The 18,638-nt window shown below is 37.1% G+C and overlaps 2 protein-coding genes across 5 annotated transcripts; one reads left to right on the forward strand and one right to left on the reverse strand.

Moving 5' to 3' along the window:
* The first annotated feature begins 1,971 nt into the window (after positions 1 to 1,971).
* LOC122398340 (receptor-type tyrosine-protein phosphatase N2) lies at positions 1,972 to 15,358 on the forward strand. Of its 2 annotated transcripts, XM_043398095.1 has the most exons (18): positions 1,972 to 2,242; positions 3,903 to 3,998; positions 7,707 to 7,760; positions 7,847 to 7,907; positions 8,408 to 8,539; positions 8,678 to 8,759; positions 8,827 to 9,610; positions 9,793 to 9,948; positions 10,150 to 10,196; positions 10,278 to 10,439; positions 10,517 to 10,643; positions 10,707 to 10,774; positions 11,009 to 11,380; positions 11,450 to 11,671; positions 11,788 to 11,793; positions 12,549 to 12,913; positions 13,012 to 13,065; positions 13,185 to 15,358. In XM_043398095.1, exons 1-18 carry the CDS (start codon positions 2,002 to 2,004, stop codon positions 13,447 to 13,449), a joined length of 3,294 nt encoding a protein of 1,097 aa, XP_043254030.1. In that variant the 5' UTR covers positions 1,972 to 2,001; the 3' UTR covers positions 13,450 to 15,358. The 2 variants fall into 2 exon arrangements, with proteins under 2 accessions (XP_043254030.1, XP_043254031.1); XM_043398096.1 differs by lacking the exon at positions 11,788 to 11,793 and having other exon boundaries at positions 1,974 to 2,242.
* Positions 15,359 to 15,606: 248 nt separating this feature from the next.
* On the reverse strand, positions 15,607 to 18,468 carry LOC122398358. 3 transcript variants are annotated; one of them, XM_043398128.1, is made up of 6 exons: positions 18,339 to 18,468; positions 17,834 to 17,933; positions 16,390 to 17,715; positions 16,168 to 16,264; positions 15,840 to 15,942; positions 15,607 to 15,767 (listed from the first exon to the last, which is right to left on the reverse strand). In XM_043398128.1, exons 1-6 carry the CDS (start codon positions 18,448 to 18,450, stop codon positions 15,712 to 15,714), a joined length of 1,794 nt encoding a protein of 597 aa, XP_043254063.1. In that variant the 5' UTR covers positions 18,451 to 18,468; the 3' UTR covers positions 15,607 to 15,711. The 3 variants fall into 3 exon arrangements, with proteins under 3 accessions (XP_043254063.1, XP_043254065.1, XP_043254064.1); XM_043398130.1 differs by having other exon boundaries at positions 16,390 to 17,572; positions 18,339 to 18,463; XM_043398129.1 differs by lacking the exon at positions 15,607 to 15,767 and adding an exon at positions 16,060 to 16,069 and having other exon boundaries at positions 15,842 to 15,942.
* Between the last annotated feature and the right edge of the window lie 170 nt (positions 18,469 to 18,638).

Below are 18,638 nucleotides of genomic sequence, written 5' to 3' on the forward strand. Positions count from 1 at the left end.
TTTTGTGTTAATAATATGAATGAGTAGAATGAACTTATTACTTGATACTGAAGAATTTCGGTTTCAGTAGCTCTATTTATGAGCCTTTTTAAGATAACAGGAGGGTGGGAAGATAGAGAACGAGTTGACAATTAATTTCACTGATTTATAGAAGGTCAATTTCGACTGGTCCTACCTCTTGACCATTCTTGGACCTTGACTGACCATATTGCATTGACCATTGATGATCATAAGCCGACCATTGTTAACTATGAATAAATCAATGACCAACTGAAATGTTTGAACGTGTACAGAGTGTCTGATCATTTATTCACTATTCTACTTCGAACTGTTTCTTTCACATTAAAAAAACAATGAAGGCAGCAAGATGTATTGCTTCTTCGTCCGGCATCCCCGCAACAAGTGTTCCTAATCGATACATCGACCATTTTACACATTTGAAATGAACAATGAAAATAGATGATACAATAGAACAAGATATACGCTTCCTTGATCAAAAAATACCGGTGACCTAGAAAAAAAAAAAATGTAAGTGAAGTTCTTTTGAAATTATTCAAGTCATGAACGATTCTCTGTGTCATTAAAAACAGAGGAGATATTTAGGTAGGTTGTTTCAGCTTGGATACCCTCTACAGTACCTATGATATTAATTAGGGTCGTTAGAACAACATTCGTCATTGATTTTTCGTACACGTTCCAGGATCAAGCGAATTACATAACGCTGAGCGCAATGTTCAGCTATTTTAAGGGGTAGGCGTAATTCCGCGAACAACAGGTGCTTAATGCAGGAGAAGGACAACGTCGCAACGATGGGATGGAAAACGCGCAAGCGTTTCTCGACTTACGTACACCCCACGCAACTCGCTCGACATTGCCTTAAAAGTCCACTGCAAATCAGAACTCGGGCTCGAAGTTCGTAAGCCCGACAAGATAAAGTGCGACAATAATATCGGCCTGTTGATAGCGGGGGTACACGAGGGGCTACGGGTGTTTCTCTATTATTGTAGGTGGTATTATTTCTTTCTCTCTCCGCACGTTCCTCAAACTCCTCTAGTGATGGTATCGATCCTGTACTTACGAATTTTGATATAAAGAATTCTATGTTTGCGTAATCGAGTAATCCCTCGCGTTAAGATATGCTACAGATACAATGCACGAATACAACATAATGAAAATTACATGTTTTTCTTTCAATATTTTAAAGGGGGAAAAAAGACTATTCGCGTAGACTGTATTAATGAAAATATTTTTGTACGTAAAATAACTTTTTTATACAGCAATAAACCACGAGCGTATTTCTCGCTAAACGTGAATGAAATTCTCCCTCCATGTGAATGAAAACGTTTTGGATTAATTTATGATACGTTCGTTTGCAATATTGCGAATCATCGCTATAACATACTATCGTAGTAATTGTACTATTATTATACCATACTAGAACCGTAGTGTAATCTACATTACCATAAATCTACATACTATAGCTATAGCAGAGTTGCGCAAAACGTAATCTGATTACATTTGCCACGATACGATTTCATGTAACCGTACGGTAATTACCGTCCAATCAGTAACGTAATCAGATTACATTTTGCTTCGAGCAATGGTACAAATCTAACATATTGCTATATTTCCCGTTAAGCGGGTATACTGATTTGGAAGATCAATTTTTAAGCCATTTTCCAAATAAAATGATGAGAATTGTAATTATAATTATAAATATAGAAAAATAAAAAAAAAATGGTTTGATGGTGTGCAGGATTCCAACCGTTCTGCTGATCTAAAATAAATAAATAAAATAGCATCTTGATTAATATGATAAATATATATCCGTATTGATATTTAGATTATAACTCCCCTTTTACTTTAAAAGTACCAGTTCGCCAAACTAAACAATTTCGTACTGCGATTCGAGTTCCGGAGAAACTGCTGATTTCAAGGTCTCGGTATCACGAGGGTATTGGTCCCATCACTATTCACATCCTTCGTCGCCTGGCACCCGGCATGTGCGCGGCGCAATCGATTCCAAAGCTCAACGCATGCCCTCCATTTCGTTCTTCGTGGAAGAGTACTCAGTCGGTGGCATTGCTGCGGCACAACAGGACGTGCACGGAAAGAGATGATCTAAAAAGTCATACGCGTAGGGCACGTAAAAATTATACCGAAGATACAAAATCACTCAAGCGGGACCGTCGAGGGCCAAGATGTATTAAAGTCGAAGAGGAACGAGACGCGTCACGCCCAGGTAAGATAAAAGAAAGCTATCTGTCGTTGTTAAAGCGGCGTTACGGAGCGCCACGCAGGTTTGCAGGACAGAAAGGGATAGAGAGAGGGGGGTGAATGTGACTACAACCTGATGCTTCGAATCCTAAATATGTAACTAGACGTGGTCAGTCACAGTTGCTTAATCCTGCGTTTCGTGTGGAAAATTCGCGGTACCGCTAATGACCAACAATCAGTGAAGATTCAGAGTACATTTTTTTTTTTTTTAATTCACATCGAAAAATTTAGAGCCGTGAAATTGTTAGAGCGAAAAAACAAATTGATAGTTAATAGTTTTGTAATTGTTAATAAAGTAATAATTATGAAATTGATTACTCGAGATACGAACGCACTGAAATCATAGAAATTTAGTTCCAGATTGTTGCGCATCGGTACACTATTCTCTGATACCAGGACGTTTATTTGGTTTGCTCTTTGTTTGTCTTTCGAATATGCATGCCGACGTTGCGATTGGGTAAATCTGAGAGTTTGTATTGTTACGTCAAAGGTATCCTGTACCGCGCCCTTTAAAGCCCGTACATATTACACACCCTTGAAAGCTTGATTGAATTACCGTGCGAGTTATTCGCATGACAATATTGTGAAAGCTTATTATTAAACATTACAATATTCCTCAAACGTTCGAGAGAACTTTTTCGCGTATACGACTAACATAATTATCGCGACGAGATGGTCAATGAAAAGGAGAACGCATCGAACAGCTTGGAAAGTTTTAAAGAAAGAAGAAAGATCTTATTCGGAAATATGCAGTATAGTTTTACTATACTATTCATAGAACTGTGATATTTTTAAAATTTTAAACTGAAAACGAAAGATCCATCTGGTTACAAACGAACCAAATGCAAACATGAAAGAAATATTACACACTTAGTAAAAGTATTATTCTTACTGGATGTCTCAGTTACGCGGCAACATATTGAAGTCTCCGATGTGATTAGTACATTACATAAATTTTTTGCATCTAATCACAGAGTCAAATGTCAAGCAGGAAAGAAATGCTACACATTTAATTGAGCGACTTTCCTGCAAGATATTTCAATTACATAATATATTCGGTATCATGCTGATCGGTGAAACCACTCGAACGGCTGTCGCGTTATTTTAAATAAACATTCATGATCCAATTATATACCACAGCGCTATTGAATAACAACAACGATAATTCCACACTCTCGATTGGAAAATAAGTCTACTACCATACTACTGCAATATTTCTATCGTGCTACTGTTACACCATGCAACTTTACAAGGATCCATTTCAGTTCTTAATCAGTTACATTATGAAATACAGTATTAAATTATTCTTCACCTTTCCCATCTCGAAGCGTTGTTTGTTCGTTGACGAAAAGGGATTCCACGACTGAAAATCCCTTGGAATTTCGCTTCTCTAAGTAGCACGGAAACGCGATTAACGGGAATACCTGAGCGAGTTGCGGACTACGGGGAAACAATATTCCGTGCGATTCTTGCGTAGCGTATTAATCTAATTTGTTCAAGACCCACCCTTGCCTCTTGTTTCCCAGTCGAAAGGGGGGGGGAGTGTTGGCGATCGCGGCGGGAGTAGATTGAATTTATCGTGTTTCCTTATCGATGTGGAACGTAAATTAGATGCACAATTATAGGAACATCTATGGGCCGCAAACGGTGGTGGCATGGAGGCTCGGAGCTGCTGGTGCTCTTTATCCTCCATCACGTTATTCTGGGCGATGGTGATGTCGGTGAGTACAATCCACGTTCATTCTGTCGGTGGAAGTAAAGGAACTCCTTCACTGGACGCGTAGAGCACTTTGAAAAATCGTTTTATGGATCCTCGAACGTCCTCGGAATCGGGAATAAGATGACAAAGCCATAGCGATTTTCACTGATGATAAATAGTATATAACATTTTTTACAAATATTCCAAATTATCAAATATTTATAAAACAGTTTTATAAATGTACATCGTAATTATCTAGCTAATTTTTTATATCCTTACCATCATTAAACATTTTACGCGTTTAAATACTTTTTGTTAATCTGGGATAGTAGTCTAATAGTTTTCCCATTTATGGCTGGTGAATATACTCCTCGCCGTTGCAACGTTGCCCCAAACTACAGTTTGGGGGTTCCCCTTAGTGGAGAGGGAGCAGCTTATAGCCTGAAACATATACTTTCAATTAGCTAAGGAATCTTCGTAGACAAAGAATGGCTTTTTTAAAATTTTAAAGCAGAATATAGTTCAGAGAGACGACAAAACAACGTCAGGCATGTTTATCTGAAAAGCTTAGTGATAAAACTTGAGTTTCACTTTCAAGCGAAATTACGTTCAAAGGTATAGAGTGCACGTAGTTCCTCCATTGTTTATGGGAAGAACGCTTGACATTAAAGTGCAGCTGGCAGTACGAGTGGCCGCGACTCGCAAACGTAAATCGAATAAATTAAAGTCTACGAGATATGAGAACGGAGAGGATTTCGTATCACTTAGATTCGTCGTTTAAAATCGCGAGCAGAGGGATATGCTGTTATACCAACGTGATTGATGTTTTCACGAAGATTCCATTTTTCCGGTCAGCACGTTCTTTCCCACTTCGAGACTGAAAAACCTTTCTGCCGATAAGGATTTCTGAAGAACGAACGAATGCTTTAGAGAACAGCGCTCAGCGAGCAGAATAATCCCTTCGCGAAGATATACTCATACTTCTTTTTAAATAAAAATTTAGCTTTTTCAGGCTTCGTTAAAAAGTTATTAAAAAATTAAATTAAAAAATTTGAAACCATTCGCGGAAAAATTATTTTCGATTGCGGGGGTCAATTACAGTCATTTTTGGTGATTAGACATACCCCTAAATTCCTACACACTTTTGAGAAAAAAATTCGAATAGGTGGACAAATTTTTCGGCGAAATTGAAAAATTTCAAATCGTTCTAAAAAAATTATTTTCGGTTGCGGGGGTCAATTACAATCATTTTTCGTGAATACACATACCGCCGAAATCCTACACACTTTCGAGAAAAAAATTCCGGAAGGTGGACAAATTTTTTGGTGAAATTAAAAAATTTCAAATCCTTCTGGAAAAATTATTTTTTGTTGCAGTGGTCAATTACAATCATTTTTGGTCAATAGACACACTCTCGAAATCCTAACCATTTTCGAGAAAAAAATTCCTTACCGAAAATATACTGAGTGGCCGGAAATGTTTCTATAACTTTTTAAGGAAGCCTCAATCAACAAATTAGTGTCCTTGATTTTCGTCTTATTTTGGCCTCTGGAATCTCCCATTAAAATTTTTCCCAGGGGTGGCCGAGCACCCTCTATCAATAAGTCTTCACTTCTTCGTAAAAGTTCACGGAAGGGAATCCGTAACGACAAAAATATCGTAAATTCCAATACAGTTGTAATTTCTATCTAGAAGCATGATTAAACAATGCTTGATCAACGTAAAATAATAAGTTTTTCAATAAAACATTTGTCTACATATAAAAAAAAAGAGTTCATTTATTTTAAAGTTTAAAAGTTGCTCTAAACTTGAAGATCGTCGATCGATTACCATTTTCATGTAGCCAAATTTCGATCTTATTTTCTCATTTTCTTTTGTTTCGTCGAGGAGAATTGATCGTGACGAACATTCGCTGCTGTCGTGCAAAATTGTCTCGAGAATTAGTCGTAAACTTCCATTGCCAGTGTAGGTGCGTGCAACACGTAATTATTGATCAACGTGTTCGAGGAAAAAGCGAAACCAAAGTAAATATATTATTCTCAGTGAATTTTTTAAACGCGTTAAATCGTAACGTGTCTGAAACACATGCACACTAGAACAGTCTGATCTTAAGTAATTTAAAGCGTTTAATTCGCTCTCTTTATCCGCCAGAAGAATCGATTCAAGCGGAAACCCCAATACAAGTTTCCATTAATTTTAACTTCTCCCATAAGAAGGTACAAGAGAACAACACCGATCGAATTTATTGGAGAAAACTTGCTTGATCCATCAGACCAATAAATAACTCATTGTTGTATTTGACGACTACATAAAATATTTATGTATTTGCTTGTAGTCTCGGGAGTTCCCTTATACCACGTATTTCCTAAAAATTCTTTTTTCCACTCACCAGAGGGGGGAAAAAAAAATTGCTACCATGATTTCGCTTCGAGTGGCAATCGTTCCTCCGATATCTCTTTTCCTGTCGAGCGGATGCGTTCATTGAAAATTCAAAGTCACCATCGATTTCCTATCACCGTCTCCGATACTTTTCATTGCACCTGCATCTCGAGGATTTCATCGTACTGGTTTCACCCACCTGGCACAAGAGTGACTATTATCGTTGCGATCATGGGATAGGCAAGATGTGTCTGAAACAATAAGGAAGACAAATCAAGCATCCGTATCGATCCTTCAGTTTATGGAAAACCGAACAAAAGAGATACACGGGGCGTGGGTTATTTTTACCTACTAAAGAGCATTTTGTTTCGAAATGTGTAGAAGTAAATCGTTGTGTTATTTCTGTATAATCTGTAGTAACCGTTATTTAAATTAAAAAATCATCCGAGTCTGCACGTCGTTGCCGACGACCCTTGAAATTCGCGGTTTTTTAAGGCATCGTCGAACAACAAGCGACATACGCGTTTGATCCTCGCCCACGACTACTCAACAATTATCGAGCCGTACGTCCCACGCGACTACGACCTTTACAAACAGGGTTCTCCTTTTTCGCCCTGTATTTGTTTCCATCCGCCACCCTTGAGCCGTTTCTTCCATCCTTTTTAAGCTTCAGATCCTCGCGTGTTCTTCCCCGAATCCATCTTTTCTATTTTAATCCCAAATACATTAAATCAGAAAAATATTTATGCGACGCAGAACATGCTCGTTAACTTTTTGTGTTATTACAACTTCAAGAAAAGAAGTCCTGATCTTTGAATTCGAAACACTTTTTACAGTAAATTTTCACATAAAATGGTGATAGAATCACCAAGGGAATTCAACTTGGGAATATGAAAGCAGAAGGTTCAACCTTTAAAATAATCCTAAGAAGATTATCGGATGACCTCTTTCCGTGAAGTTTGGCCAATCGTGGTAACCGTATTTTATTCGAAATAAAACGTTACGCCATTGTACTTCGCGCGACGACATTTACCGAGATGGTCAATTTTCAAACGAAGGTCAGAGGAAATGAAACATCGTTTGCCTATTCCCCAGCACTTGAGAAGTAACGAGACCTTATCAGAAGAGGAAATTTCACCTGCACTCGCTCTCTCAGCGAGATAGTTCAAAATCACATTTTCACGCTACGGGGCAGAAGTTTTTGAACCATCTGTAACACTGTTAATTTTTTAGATCACAGTATGCAAACATCTACGCTTAATACATGACTCACACTACCTTCATAATCACCGATGCATTTATTAATCAAGATCCTGTTGAATTTCTATCGACGCGTTTCAACATGTTTTAGGATGTCTGTTCAGCGAAAGCCTCTGCAATCCCCAAACGGAAACTTGCTTCAATGGTAATGTCTGGTATCCGTTTTATAATTAAAATGTCTGCACAGCTAAATAAGAGAAATAAAATCGATTTCACGTCTTGCTGTTTCAGACCTGGCATTCGGTAAATGCTTGCCTCTGTACGCCGATCTGAACGACGAGGATTACTATCAGTGAGTACTTCTCTCAGTGGGAAACAAATCAACTCTATGAAGGAAAAGCGGAGCATCTTGAAACAAATTTTCCTCTTTTTTTTATTCCTAATAATTGCAAACATTTCTTTTCTCGTAATCTAAAAGTTCAATTCTACATATATCAGCCAGTAGCGGGATCAACGTGTAATCTAACTACAAAGTAGTATTGTCTGTTCATGGCCAGCCACCAAGAAGGCTTATTGTTTATTATAGTATTATGATTTTTATCTTGGTATGTTCCTTTTTGTGTGCAAGTGTACGCTGAACGAAAACTGTTCATAATTAATGCCATCCTTTACAATGAGCACTCCTTTAGTTTTACTGTCCGACCATAAAATGACTTTACTACTGCAGCCTAGTCGAAGGGAAAGCGTAAAGTTTCCTACTACCAGAATCATTATAAACTTCGCCAGTAAATCAATTTAATCGTGACAATTTGTTAACCCGTGAATAAATTTATAATCTTTACTTTGTGACAGGTATGACTTCAACGTCGACGAATTGGAGCTGCTGAGACTGCAATTAGAGAGGCTGGAAATCGATGGGTACAAATGGGCACATCCCTATGCGCAGTGTATTATGCAAACGTCCTTGTACAATTTACGTCACGGGTATAATTATTTTTGTTATACGCCTACAATTTATAACAAGTCTATGATTTTTGATGATTATAATGTTTATGATTTTTTTGTAATTTCTATACCCCGAAGCTTGTACATGATATCCAAATCGCCATGCATACGTTTCAGAGAAAATTACGATCTCAGGTTGTGTCAGCATCACATGCAACGCACACGTTATGAGAACGACAACGCTATCGACCAGGCCAGAGTAAGTTGTAACAATGCGAGTTATAACAACGTATCGTTTTGCTCTATTAATTAATTCTCGTTACAAGGTACCTGCTATAGCCATAGTAAAATTTACGCCGAACAACGGTAATTCCGGTAACCAGTTCGCCAGCGAACTGTACTATCCTCCAGGGACTCCGAACCAATACATTACCGATACATTCTACAACGACGAGTTCCCACAATCATCGTACAATGAACAACCGAGAGAATCCGCGTCTAGGGTCGACAGACCGAGGTACGATTCGAACACTTACAACGAATACACGTCTTTGACCAATGAGAAGAACTACGAGGACCTTGAGAGCAAGCTGAGGCAGAAGCTCGTGTCGTTCGACGGGGTGGACGACAGGCTTTATCGAACTAGGAGACAACCGTACGGTATACGAGATTACAATGACGACGTTATCGAGTCGATAAAGAGTGCTTTGAATCAGGACGCGAAGGAAAAGTTCACAGACGACAGGGGTCCAAGCGCAATCGACACCCTACCCGTTCAGGAATTGGAGTTTTTAATCAGCGAAAAGCCTTCCAGCGATTATTTCAATAAGAAGCAGACTGGAGACGACCTGGACGTCGAGTACGAGAAAGCATTCTCCAGGAAGTACAAACACCCGAGGAAATTCACCGAGCTTTTGGACAAGGATGAACTTTTGCTGGAGAATGTGAAACGTAACTCTAAGGACGATGATTACGTAAACAATGATTACGATGACGTTGGCGCTGAGATTGAATTGCCCCAGAGGGACACTTCGTCGATGGAGAACGCGATGTACACCGAAGGAGGTCTTGTACAGGCTGTTAGCGATAAGTCTGACAGCGATGGAGACGGTAAAATTTTGAATACCTTGTATATTGACAAAGGGAAGACACGGCCGACCCGGGTGCTAAAAATAACAAAAAAAGTTGTAAAAATTCGACAAAATCTGTAAGGGACGAGATGTGTCCTCCTCTTGTGAATTGTTATATTATGAAAAAAAAGGTACTTGCGAATAAATTAAATTGATTTGTAGAGAACACGTACGACGCTCTTTTCGACGACGATTTGAATGAGTTTCTTTGGAGACGAGAATTGGCTGGATTTAAGAGGCGCGAACGCTTGGATGTGAAGAAACCAGGACCACCCTTCTCGACGAACAACTACGCGTTTAAAACTCCGTCTCCGCCTAGTAAATATTTTCAGTAATTCTTTGAACTTTACACGCTGCTCAAGAATCAGGGGATTAAGTTTTTAACCATTTTAAATGATGTCTTTCCTGAAAGAAGAACCTGATCTAATTATTAAGCTCTAATCCTTTAATTATTTTGAACAGTGTGTTTATAATCATTTTTAATAACGGCATCTTACCTGTAACTATGTACAACTGTAGCTGTGGAGGATGAAAATCGATCTGACTCGAGTGAAGCCGAACAGGACGTAAGTGGCAACTATAAAAAATGAAATAAAGAAAAATAGTTAGATCAAATGGTAAGTGGTCGCGTAAACGCTATTTTTCAGAAGGAAGTATTGTACGTTCCATTTGTGAAAAAGGAATTAAAGACTGAACATCAGCCAGAGAGTTCTTCAAGATCGTACGACAATGTTGATTTAGATTACGTTTACATGGAGTTTCGGCAACCGTTCCATACGTGGTCCGAGGGCGAGCACGTTGTCACGGAGGTAACATTTGAGATAAAACTAGATCTGAACGTGAATTTATAACAAAAACATAAACAAAACAAGTGTGTAATATGCAGGTGGGCAAACTATTAGGTCTGTCAACAGGAACGTTAAAAGACATTCGAGTCGGTCGTGCGGAAGTAACGTTTAAAGTCGTGGACAATAATAAAAATTATAATGCTACCGACGTGGTCAGCAAGATAGGTATGTGTTCTTTACGCCGTGCAGAAACAATAATAAAATTCACCGATTACCTTTTATTTTCAGATGACATACGTGGCAAGCTGCAGGAGAGTTTAAGTGTTGACGTGATTCGTGCAGGCATAGGTGACAAGGTTCATCTTGAAACATATTTAAAACATGAAAATTTACAAGCATGTTTTAGTTGTAACGTACACTGTTCGGAATAATTAGAGAGTCGTTCGCTTAAATGACATTTTCAACAAAATATCGCTGCTGTTCGTGACAGTATTTCTTTCGTCTTCTAATTGTTTTGAGTAATGATGTTGCAATGATTTGATAGCGAGACTGCTTTGTCGAACGGACGTTAATAATCCTTTTGTCTTAAGGCTAAATTACCAGCAACGTTAGAAGTGGCCGGAGTCTCAAGCGTGTTCGGTGCACTAGTGGCTGCAGGTGTTGCAGCTGCCGGTGCAGCCGCGGTCGTGACGTTGGTAATTGCACGTCGTCACGCCAAGTCTCGAGCCAAGCTGGCAGGATTGTCCACTCCTGACCCAGAAGCGTCCAAAGATTATCAGGATTTGTGCAGAGCGAGGATGCAGGCGAAACAGCCAACGGACAAACCGGAGTCGCCGCGTGTCACCAATCTAAGTCGCGAAAGCGAATCGAACAATTTGCCCTCGAATCGTTCCAGTACATCGTCGTGGGGGGAAGAAGCGGCTCTTTCGAACATGGACATATCAACTGGACAAATGGTTCTTGTAAGTTGACACGCTATCACCGTATATGCAAAGTGTCCGTCTATAACAATGCTGCTGTAATTCTTGCAGAGTTACATGGAGGATCACCTACAAAATAAGGACCGATTAGACGAAGAATGGGCAGCGTTGTGCGTATACGAGGTGGACTCATGCTCTACCGATATAGCCGAGAGCGAAGCGAACATTAAATGCAATCGTCCTGGCGCATCCCTTCCCTACGATCATTCCAGGGTGATATTAAACGATCTCGCTAACGCCAATAATTCTGACTATATTAACGCCTCCACGATCGTAAGTATCCTCTTCAACCGTTGATTACAATTTTTTTCTAAAGACGCTCACGTCGAGTACAGTCCATGCAATAATACATTTTTATTGTAAATTCGTTGAAACGGAACTGAAAATAGAAATCGGTAAGTCACACGACGAGCATGTAGAATCCATTACCATTCTGCATATGCAAACACACCGAAACAATTTAACGATGCAGCAATGCTTCCTCCAAGAACGCTTGTCGGTAGAGATATTTTTGCATTGTTTTAACGTCGATTACAACTAGAGGCATGAGTAAACCGAAGTACACACGCAGGCTGCACAATAACCGTGGCCATAACTTCGCAAGTAAATTCACGCGTACCGTTTGAGATCAAACGATCACGCGAACTCTCTTCTATTATTTACGCGCGCTGAATTCACTTTAGAAATTATGTCCACGTGATTTGGTTACCCGGAGGAACTTAGCAATTTTATGTATACACACCAAGCGTGCACCAATGTATGCTGTAGTTGGAATCACGTAAAATGGCTTTGACTGCGTGAAACTCGATAGTAAAAAAAAAAAGTATCTGACTTCGTTGCGAGACTTACAACAACCTACATGATGCAAAAGTTCTCGGGAGTCGCACATAGAGTACCCAAATGCGCTTTCTGTGTACCATGGAGAGCCGTGTGACTTGCTTTTACGACAGGGCTGACGAAGACTTCTTGCTTGCCAAGGGCCGCACGAGTTCCATTCTCGGTTAGCTAGATCTTCCATTGTAAGCATGTTAATGGGGAATCAACGTGTGCAACCTGTGGCTCGCGGTCTGCCAGTTCGTCACCCCTGTTTCACAACATAAGATCATAGCGGGAAGATTGTACTTAAAATAAATACTCTATCCCTTTTTAGACGGATCACGATCCTCGAAATCCAGCTTACATCGCTACCCAAGGTCCACTACCGCATACAACGGCAGATTTCTGGCAGCTCGTTTGGGAACAAGGCAGCGTGGTGATCGTAATGCTGACTAGGCTCACCGAAGAGGGTGTCGGCATGTGTCATCGCTACTGGCCAGAAAAAGGATCGGAATTGTACCATATCTACGAGGTGCACCTTGTTTCCGAACACTTTTGGTGCGACGATTACCTGGTACGCTCCTTCTACCTGAAGAATCTACGTACAGGCGAGACTCGGACTGTAACGCAATTCCACTTCTTGTCCTGGCCTGAGAACGGCGTGCCATACTCCACCAAGGCTCTTCTCGAATTCCGTCGGTAAGTATCATTTAAATACATCAAGTATTTTGGTACTTGTGGTTCTGTAATATAAATTCAACGTTGTTATTAAATATTCGTTATTATACCATTTTCAGAAAAATCAATAAATCGTACAAAGGCAGATCATGTCCCATAGTTGTACACTGCAGGTAAATAACCATATTTTTGTAAACGTTACTTATATTTTGTATATCATATGATAGTTACATTGACCATTTTATAAAAATCGTTCAATAAACAATCAATACTAAACGTAACTGTTTTGCAGTGACGGTGTCGGTCGTACCGGTACATACTGTTTGATCGACATGGTCTTGAACCGTATGATGAAAGGAGCTAAGGAAATCGATATCGCGGCTACTCTAGAACACATAAGAGATCAAAGACCCGACATGGTTGCAACAAAACAACAATTTGAATTCGTACTGATGGCTGTAGCGGAAGAGGTACACGCTATCCTGAAGGCTTTGCCCGCGCCACCCGCAGACAAATCTTTAACCGGAAGCAACTCTTCGTCGAAGGAAAGCCAGTAAGATCCGAATTAAAAATTTCAAGTTGCAGTCGCAGCGAGGAATGGCAGAGTATCCAATTACAGTCTACATAAAAGAAAGAAAATGGCCAAATATTTCTAGTCAATCATCTACGAATCTAAAAACCATCGATGAATCTTTCGTTTCTCATAATTTTCTTCCCCGAAATACTTTCAACGGGTAGCGAAATCAAATATCCTGATTACGAACTTCCGAACGAGCTTCGCTTCGATCACACTTCGTTTAAAAGCATTCGACTTTTAGTATTTGTAAGTTTTGTTATGTAATTCTGCTGGATTATTGATCACACGCGATGATGCAAACGATATGTACAAATTCGATTGTTGAACGATTACTCTTAGGTAGCGGTGCCGATCTGTAACACTTATTGCGTATCTCATTTGACTACGGCCTACTTAAATAATCAGGTACAAGCATATGGATTCGAAAGACTGAGCTATGTACCTGTTGGAATTCTAAATACCGGCTAATAATGAAATCATTTTTACCACATATTCTTGTAAAATTGCCCGTTAACGTGATCCTTCTAGCAACCGATTTTATCTGGTACTAAAATTATTTTATTATGAAAATGAACGCTTACCACCGATTATGTAGCTCAGTCTTTACATGGTTTCTTCCTTTCTTAATCTATATGAAGTTGCTATTTAAGTAATATTGAAATTATGTTGCTTCCTCTCATAGATGACTTCACTAATGTGCTTTACCGTAACTTTAAACAGAATATCAAAATATATTGCAAAATAATTAACATAGTTTTATCTGCTCAGTCAATTTCAACAAGTATACACAACGTGGATGTTCGCATTGATAAGTTTATTATTTTACATTGTGCAACCTATTCAAATTCTATATATGATTTGACTCATATTTCCATTCGAACGAACTGTTTTAAAGGCGATATACGAAACTGGAACAAAATTTTTGTTTTCAAAGTGCGAATATCGAGATCATAGTTTTATAGATTGAAATCAGAATTTTTATACTATCGTTGAATATTCTAAAAAAGGGTATGGTTTTCAATGCATGACTATGACTGTTAATTACAGAGAATGAAAATTTATTCGGTGTTGCGCATACGGATTGTATGCGGAACGCACCGCTAAATGCTATTTATCAGTATTTTTTCTACGCGTACGGGAAAGTATGATCGAGCTGCACAATATCCATGGACGTTTATAATTAAGTATCGTCATTATTCAAAATTATGAGAATAATGTTTTATCAATGTGACACGAATTATTGTATGACCACGTAATGTAAACTTAATGTCCTAAATATCACGTGGAGGTGTTTGTTAACATGCTATCCGAACATGTTTAATCATTACCATTGTGATAATGATGTTAGGTGGTATGTAAAAGAAAATATAAGTATACGTGTTTGCACAAATTGTCACATCAATATGACAAGTTGTAAATGGAAAACGTTCTTCTTGCTTTAAATTGCGGCCCTGTTGGTCCTGTAGATCCAGCCTCCCACAGGATGAACAGACTGCATCAAAGGTTCCTTCCTTCTTATTGTGCAGTACGATTACTGTCAATTAATATTTTGTTTCTTCGTCTTTTCTATTTCTATGTTACTCCTTTTTTCTATTAAATTAAACGAATCAAATTATATTTTGAATTAATTCTTAACGCTGCTTCTTTTTTTTGAAAATTTCATTGGCACCTTTAAATATAAAGATATTAAACATATTAGTTGTAATACTTTACGTTTTGTAACTTGCAAGTTGCTTTGACTAAACTGATAAAGTTTCAACGAATTTTCAATTAATATGAATGAATATACTGTGAACGCAACGTGAAAGTTTGCTTGACCAAGAAATAAGTTTCATTATACTTTTTTTAGCACAGATTCATATAACAGATTCTATATTCTTACGCAAAAGGATGAGCTATATAAAATGAAATAATATAGTTATATAAATCTATACTATGTTACTCAAAATGTAATACTATATGTGTTATAATATAAATAAATCACTCTATGTTCAAATCAATAGAATGCACAGCATGTGTTCTTATTCCTTCGGTTTTATTTTTTTTTTTTTTTTCGGTAGTGAATCTTGTACGCTGTAGGAATGTTTCATACATTTGTATGCCTCTAATACTTTCTTTAGTATAGAGTATTCGTAAAAATAATAAAAGAAAAGTAGAAAAATAGCATATATACTTAATAAGAATTATTTATAAGACAGCAAATTTCGTATTATGTACAAAATTCATATCAATATGCTTTACATTAATCATCTTGAATAGTAGATGCATATGTATCAGGAAACAATGGATCCCAAAATCCTGAAAATGGTTAATATTTATACAAGATTAATACGTCATTTCATTAACATACGATCTTATTAATGTAATTACCTTCGGGTGTATTTTCTCTTTTATTATAGATAGTTCTATGCCGAGAACAATGATTTTGTTTGGCTTTTAATTCTTTCTCAGATAGTCCAAGACTAGCATAGTACTAAAAATAAAATCTTTCAAGATCTGTGACATATTGCACATAGAGACATACAATAATTTACCTACTATATAATAGTTATATACATACATAAAACAATGCATAATAGCACTAACTTACAATTCAATGTCTATGTGCAGCAATAACAAGAAAAGAATTATATTTAATATTGTTCAAACTCGTTGTTTACATTGCTCGGTTTCTAATGAAAATAAGATGATGTATTACCTTTTTGCACTCCCAACAAGTAACACCAGTCATCTTTGATCTTTCCGATTTATTTTTTGATGGTTTATCAATACAAGCTTCTTTTCTCTCCGGTAATCTGCAAAAAAAATAGTTACGTTAATTCATTTCACGAATTTAAAAAATTTAAATTAAATACATATGTAATAAACGAATTCTATATTAATATTTTATAAATTTTTACATTAGCAAAATGATGCTCACATATCAAAGCTATTCATAAAACACTTTTTTGTAAGTGGAGAATCTGGTAACACATTCTCAGACATTTTTTCTTCTATATCTTCCAATTTATTTACATCAAAAATAGCTTGTCTTTTAAGGTTTTCCCCTACAGCACAATATGTCTCATCGTTGCATACCGAAGAATTATAATCGGACACCTGTTTAATTGTTTCTGAAAATTTTCGTTTCTGTGCTTGGTTACCATTTTCTATAATTTGTAATGGTTTAGTCTCTTTTACTGATGTTGATAAGCGTTTGATATCCTCAGGAAAAAGATGCTCACTGGTAGCAATTATTGGAGACGAAGGAAAACCTAGAACATCAGTCTTGCTTCTAATAATTTCATTATCTGAAGAATCAATAATCTTCGACCTTTTAATTAAATATGATTCAGCTTTCTGTGTAGATGTATGTACAGTAAGTAAACGTTGACTGAGACTAGCTTGATCAACTTTTATCGAAGACAACTTTGTGTCACTAGTTATATCATTATGTTTATCAAATATATCATTTTTTCTCTTACCACTTTTCCCAGTAACTTTTGCAGCATTTTTTCTATTTAGTTTCAGATTTTTTATTTTCAATTTTGAATTCGTACGCATAGTAGGACTCTCTTCTATTATTTCATCTTCTCCCAATTTACTTTCGCAAAGATTTGTCGACTCTTCTTTTATATTTTCCTTGGATGTTGGAGAGATATATGATGTCAATGGATTTAACTGTTTGTGCTCTTTATAAATTTTATTATCTGTAGTTTGCTCGTTTGGTAAAAACACAAGTTTTGACTGTTTCAATTTTTTACCATTTTGTAACAAAATAGTATCAACATTGTATAAGTTACTGATTCCTAGTTTTCTGTGCCCTTTGGATATAGGTGTACATTCTATCCTGTCACTATTATTCCCCATAAAAGGATATTGATTTTCTTTGTGCTCCACAGATACATTGGCACTATCTTCGTGACAATCATTTGTAGAAATGAAAATATTTTCCTTTATCGGTATGCATGGGCTATGGTCTCCAGAATCGTCTAAAATAAAATGACCATGCGTTGCATTGGTCTTTTTAGATTTAGAACGACTCTTGACAAGTATTGGACTTCTTAATAACTTTTCTTCCGTGTGCTTCGCAGTGGATTTGTTATCGCTTGAAACGCTATCATCTAAAGAGGACATAGTGTCAGAATTAAATCGATTTGTAACACTTTCGTCGTTTGCAGCTGTGAACTTTGTTGCATTTTCAGATGTGTGACCTAATTTGTTAGGCGATTTTTCACAATATGCATGTGTCTGCGATAACGTAACACTACAATATTAAAAAAATAAAGTAAGAAATGAACATCGACGATGTTACTGATGCAAATACATAAAACGATGGTCAATTCTATAAAAATTATGCGTTAGCAATAGAGATCAAAACTTACATATCTTTATTGTCACTCTCAGACTCAAGCAATTGAAACGGGATCTTAATATTGGCATCTTCGCAATATTTTCTTAACTTTAAATATTCATTCCATAACTCTGCAAATATAAGAATAACTAATAATTTAAAGCAATGTTATAGAATTATAATTTACTACATATTTGCATTTACCACGCTAACTATCAACATATTAGAAATAATACTCTATGCATGAAAAATTTCTCTTGTACTTTATCAAAACTGCTTAAAAACATTAAAAACGTTAGATTGATAAAAAAAAAAAAAGTTATTCATAAACATGCATGGATAGTACATAGTAAGATATATAAATAGTATGTATATTGTTGCAACGACATATGACGCGCTAAAAAACGAAGATGAAACGAAACATGATTTATTATCGATTTTTTTTTCCAAGAAGAAAATTCATTAGAGTCGAGTGAAACGAAATAGATCGGAAACACAGATTAATAATAGTAAAAAGAATTGTGATATGTACTTACTTTTATAATTCTCGAATGCTTTTCCAAGCATCCCGGCAAAATTCTTGGCAGCTTTTCGTGCGACTTCATTTTCTATAGAACAATTAAATTGGAGAACATCTGACGTAGCCATCAGTAAAGTGACGAGGTTAGGTGTTTGTTTTTTTCGTACAATTCAATTACCCCGTCCTTTTTTTTTCACTCGCCATTAATTAATTTGCTGCATTTTTTATTGTGTATATTAGTATCACACCGAACATAGAAACGAACAAATTCAATAAGGAAAAGATTTATTATTCATTCCCACAACATTGTACTGCT

The sequence above is a fragment of the Colletes gigas genome, unplaced genomic scaffold (genome assembly GCF_013123115.1).
Source record: "Colletes gigas isolate AHSC1104 unplaced genomic scaffold, ASM1312311v1 Colletes_gigas_Sc00011, whole genome shotgun sequence".
Lineage (NCBI taxonomy): Eukaryota > Metazoa > Arthropoda > Insecta > Hymenoptera > Colletidae > Colletes > Colletes gigas.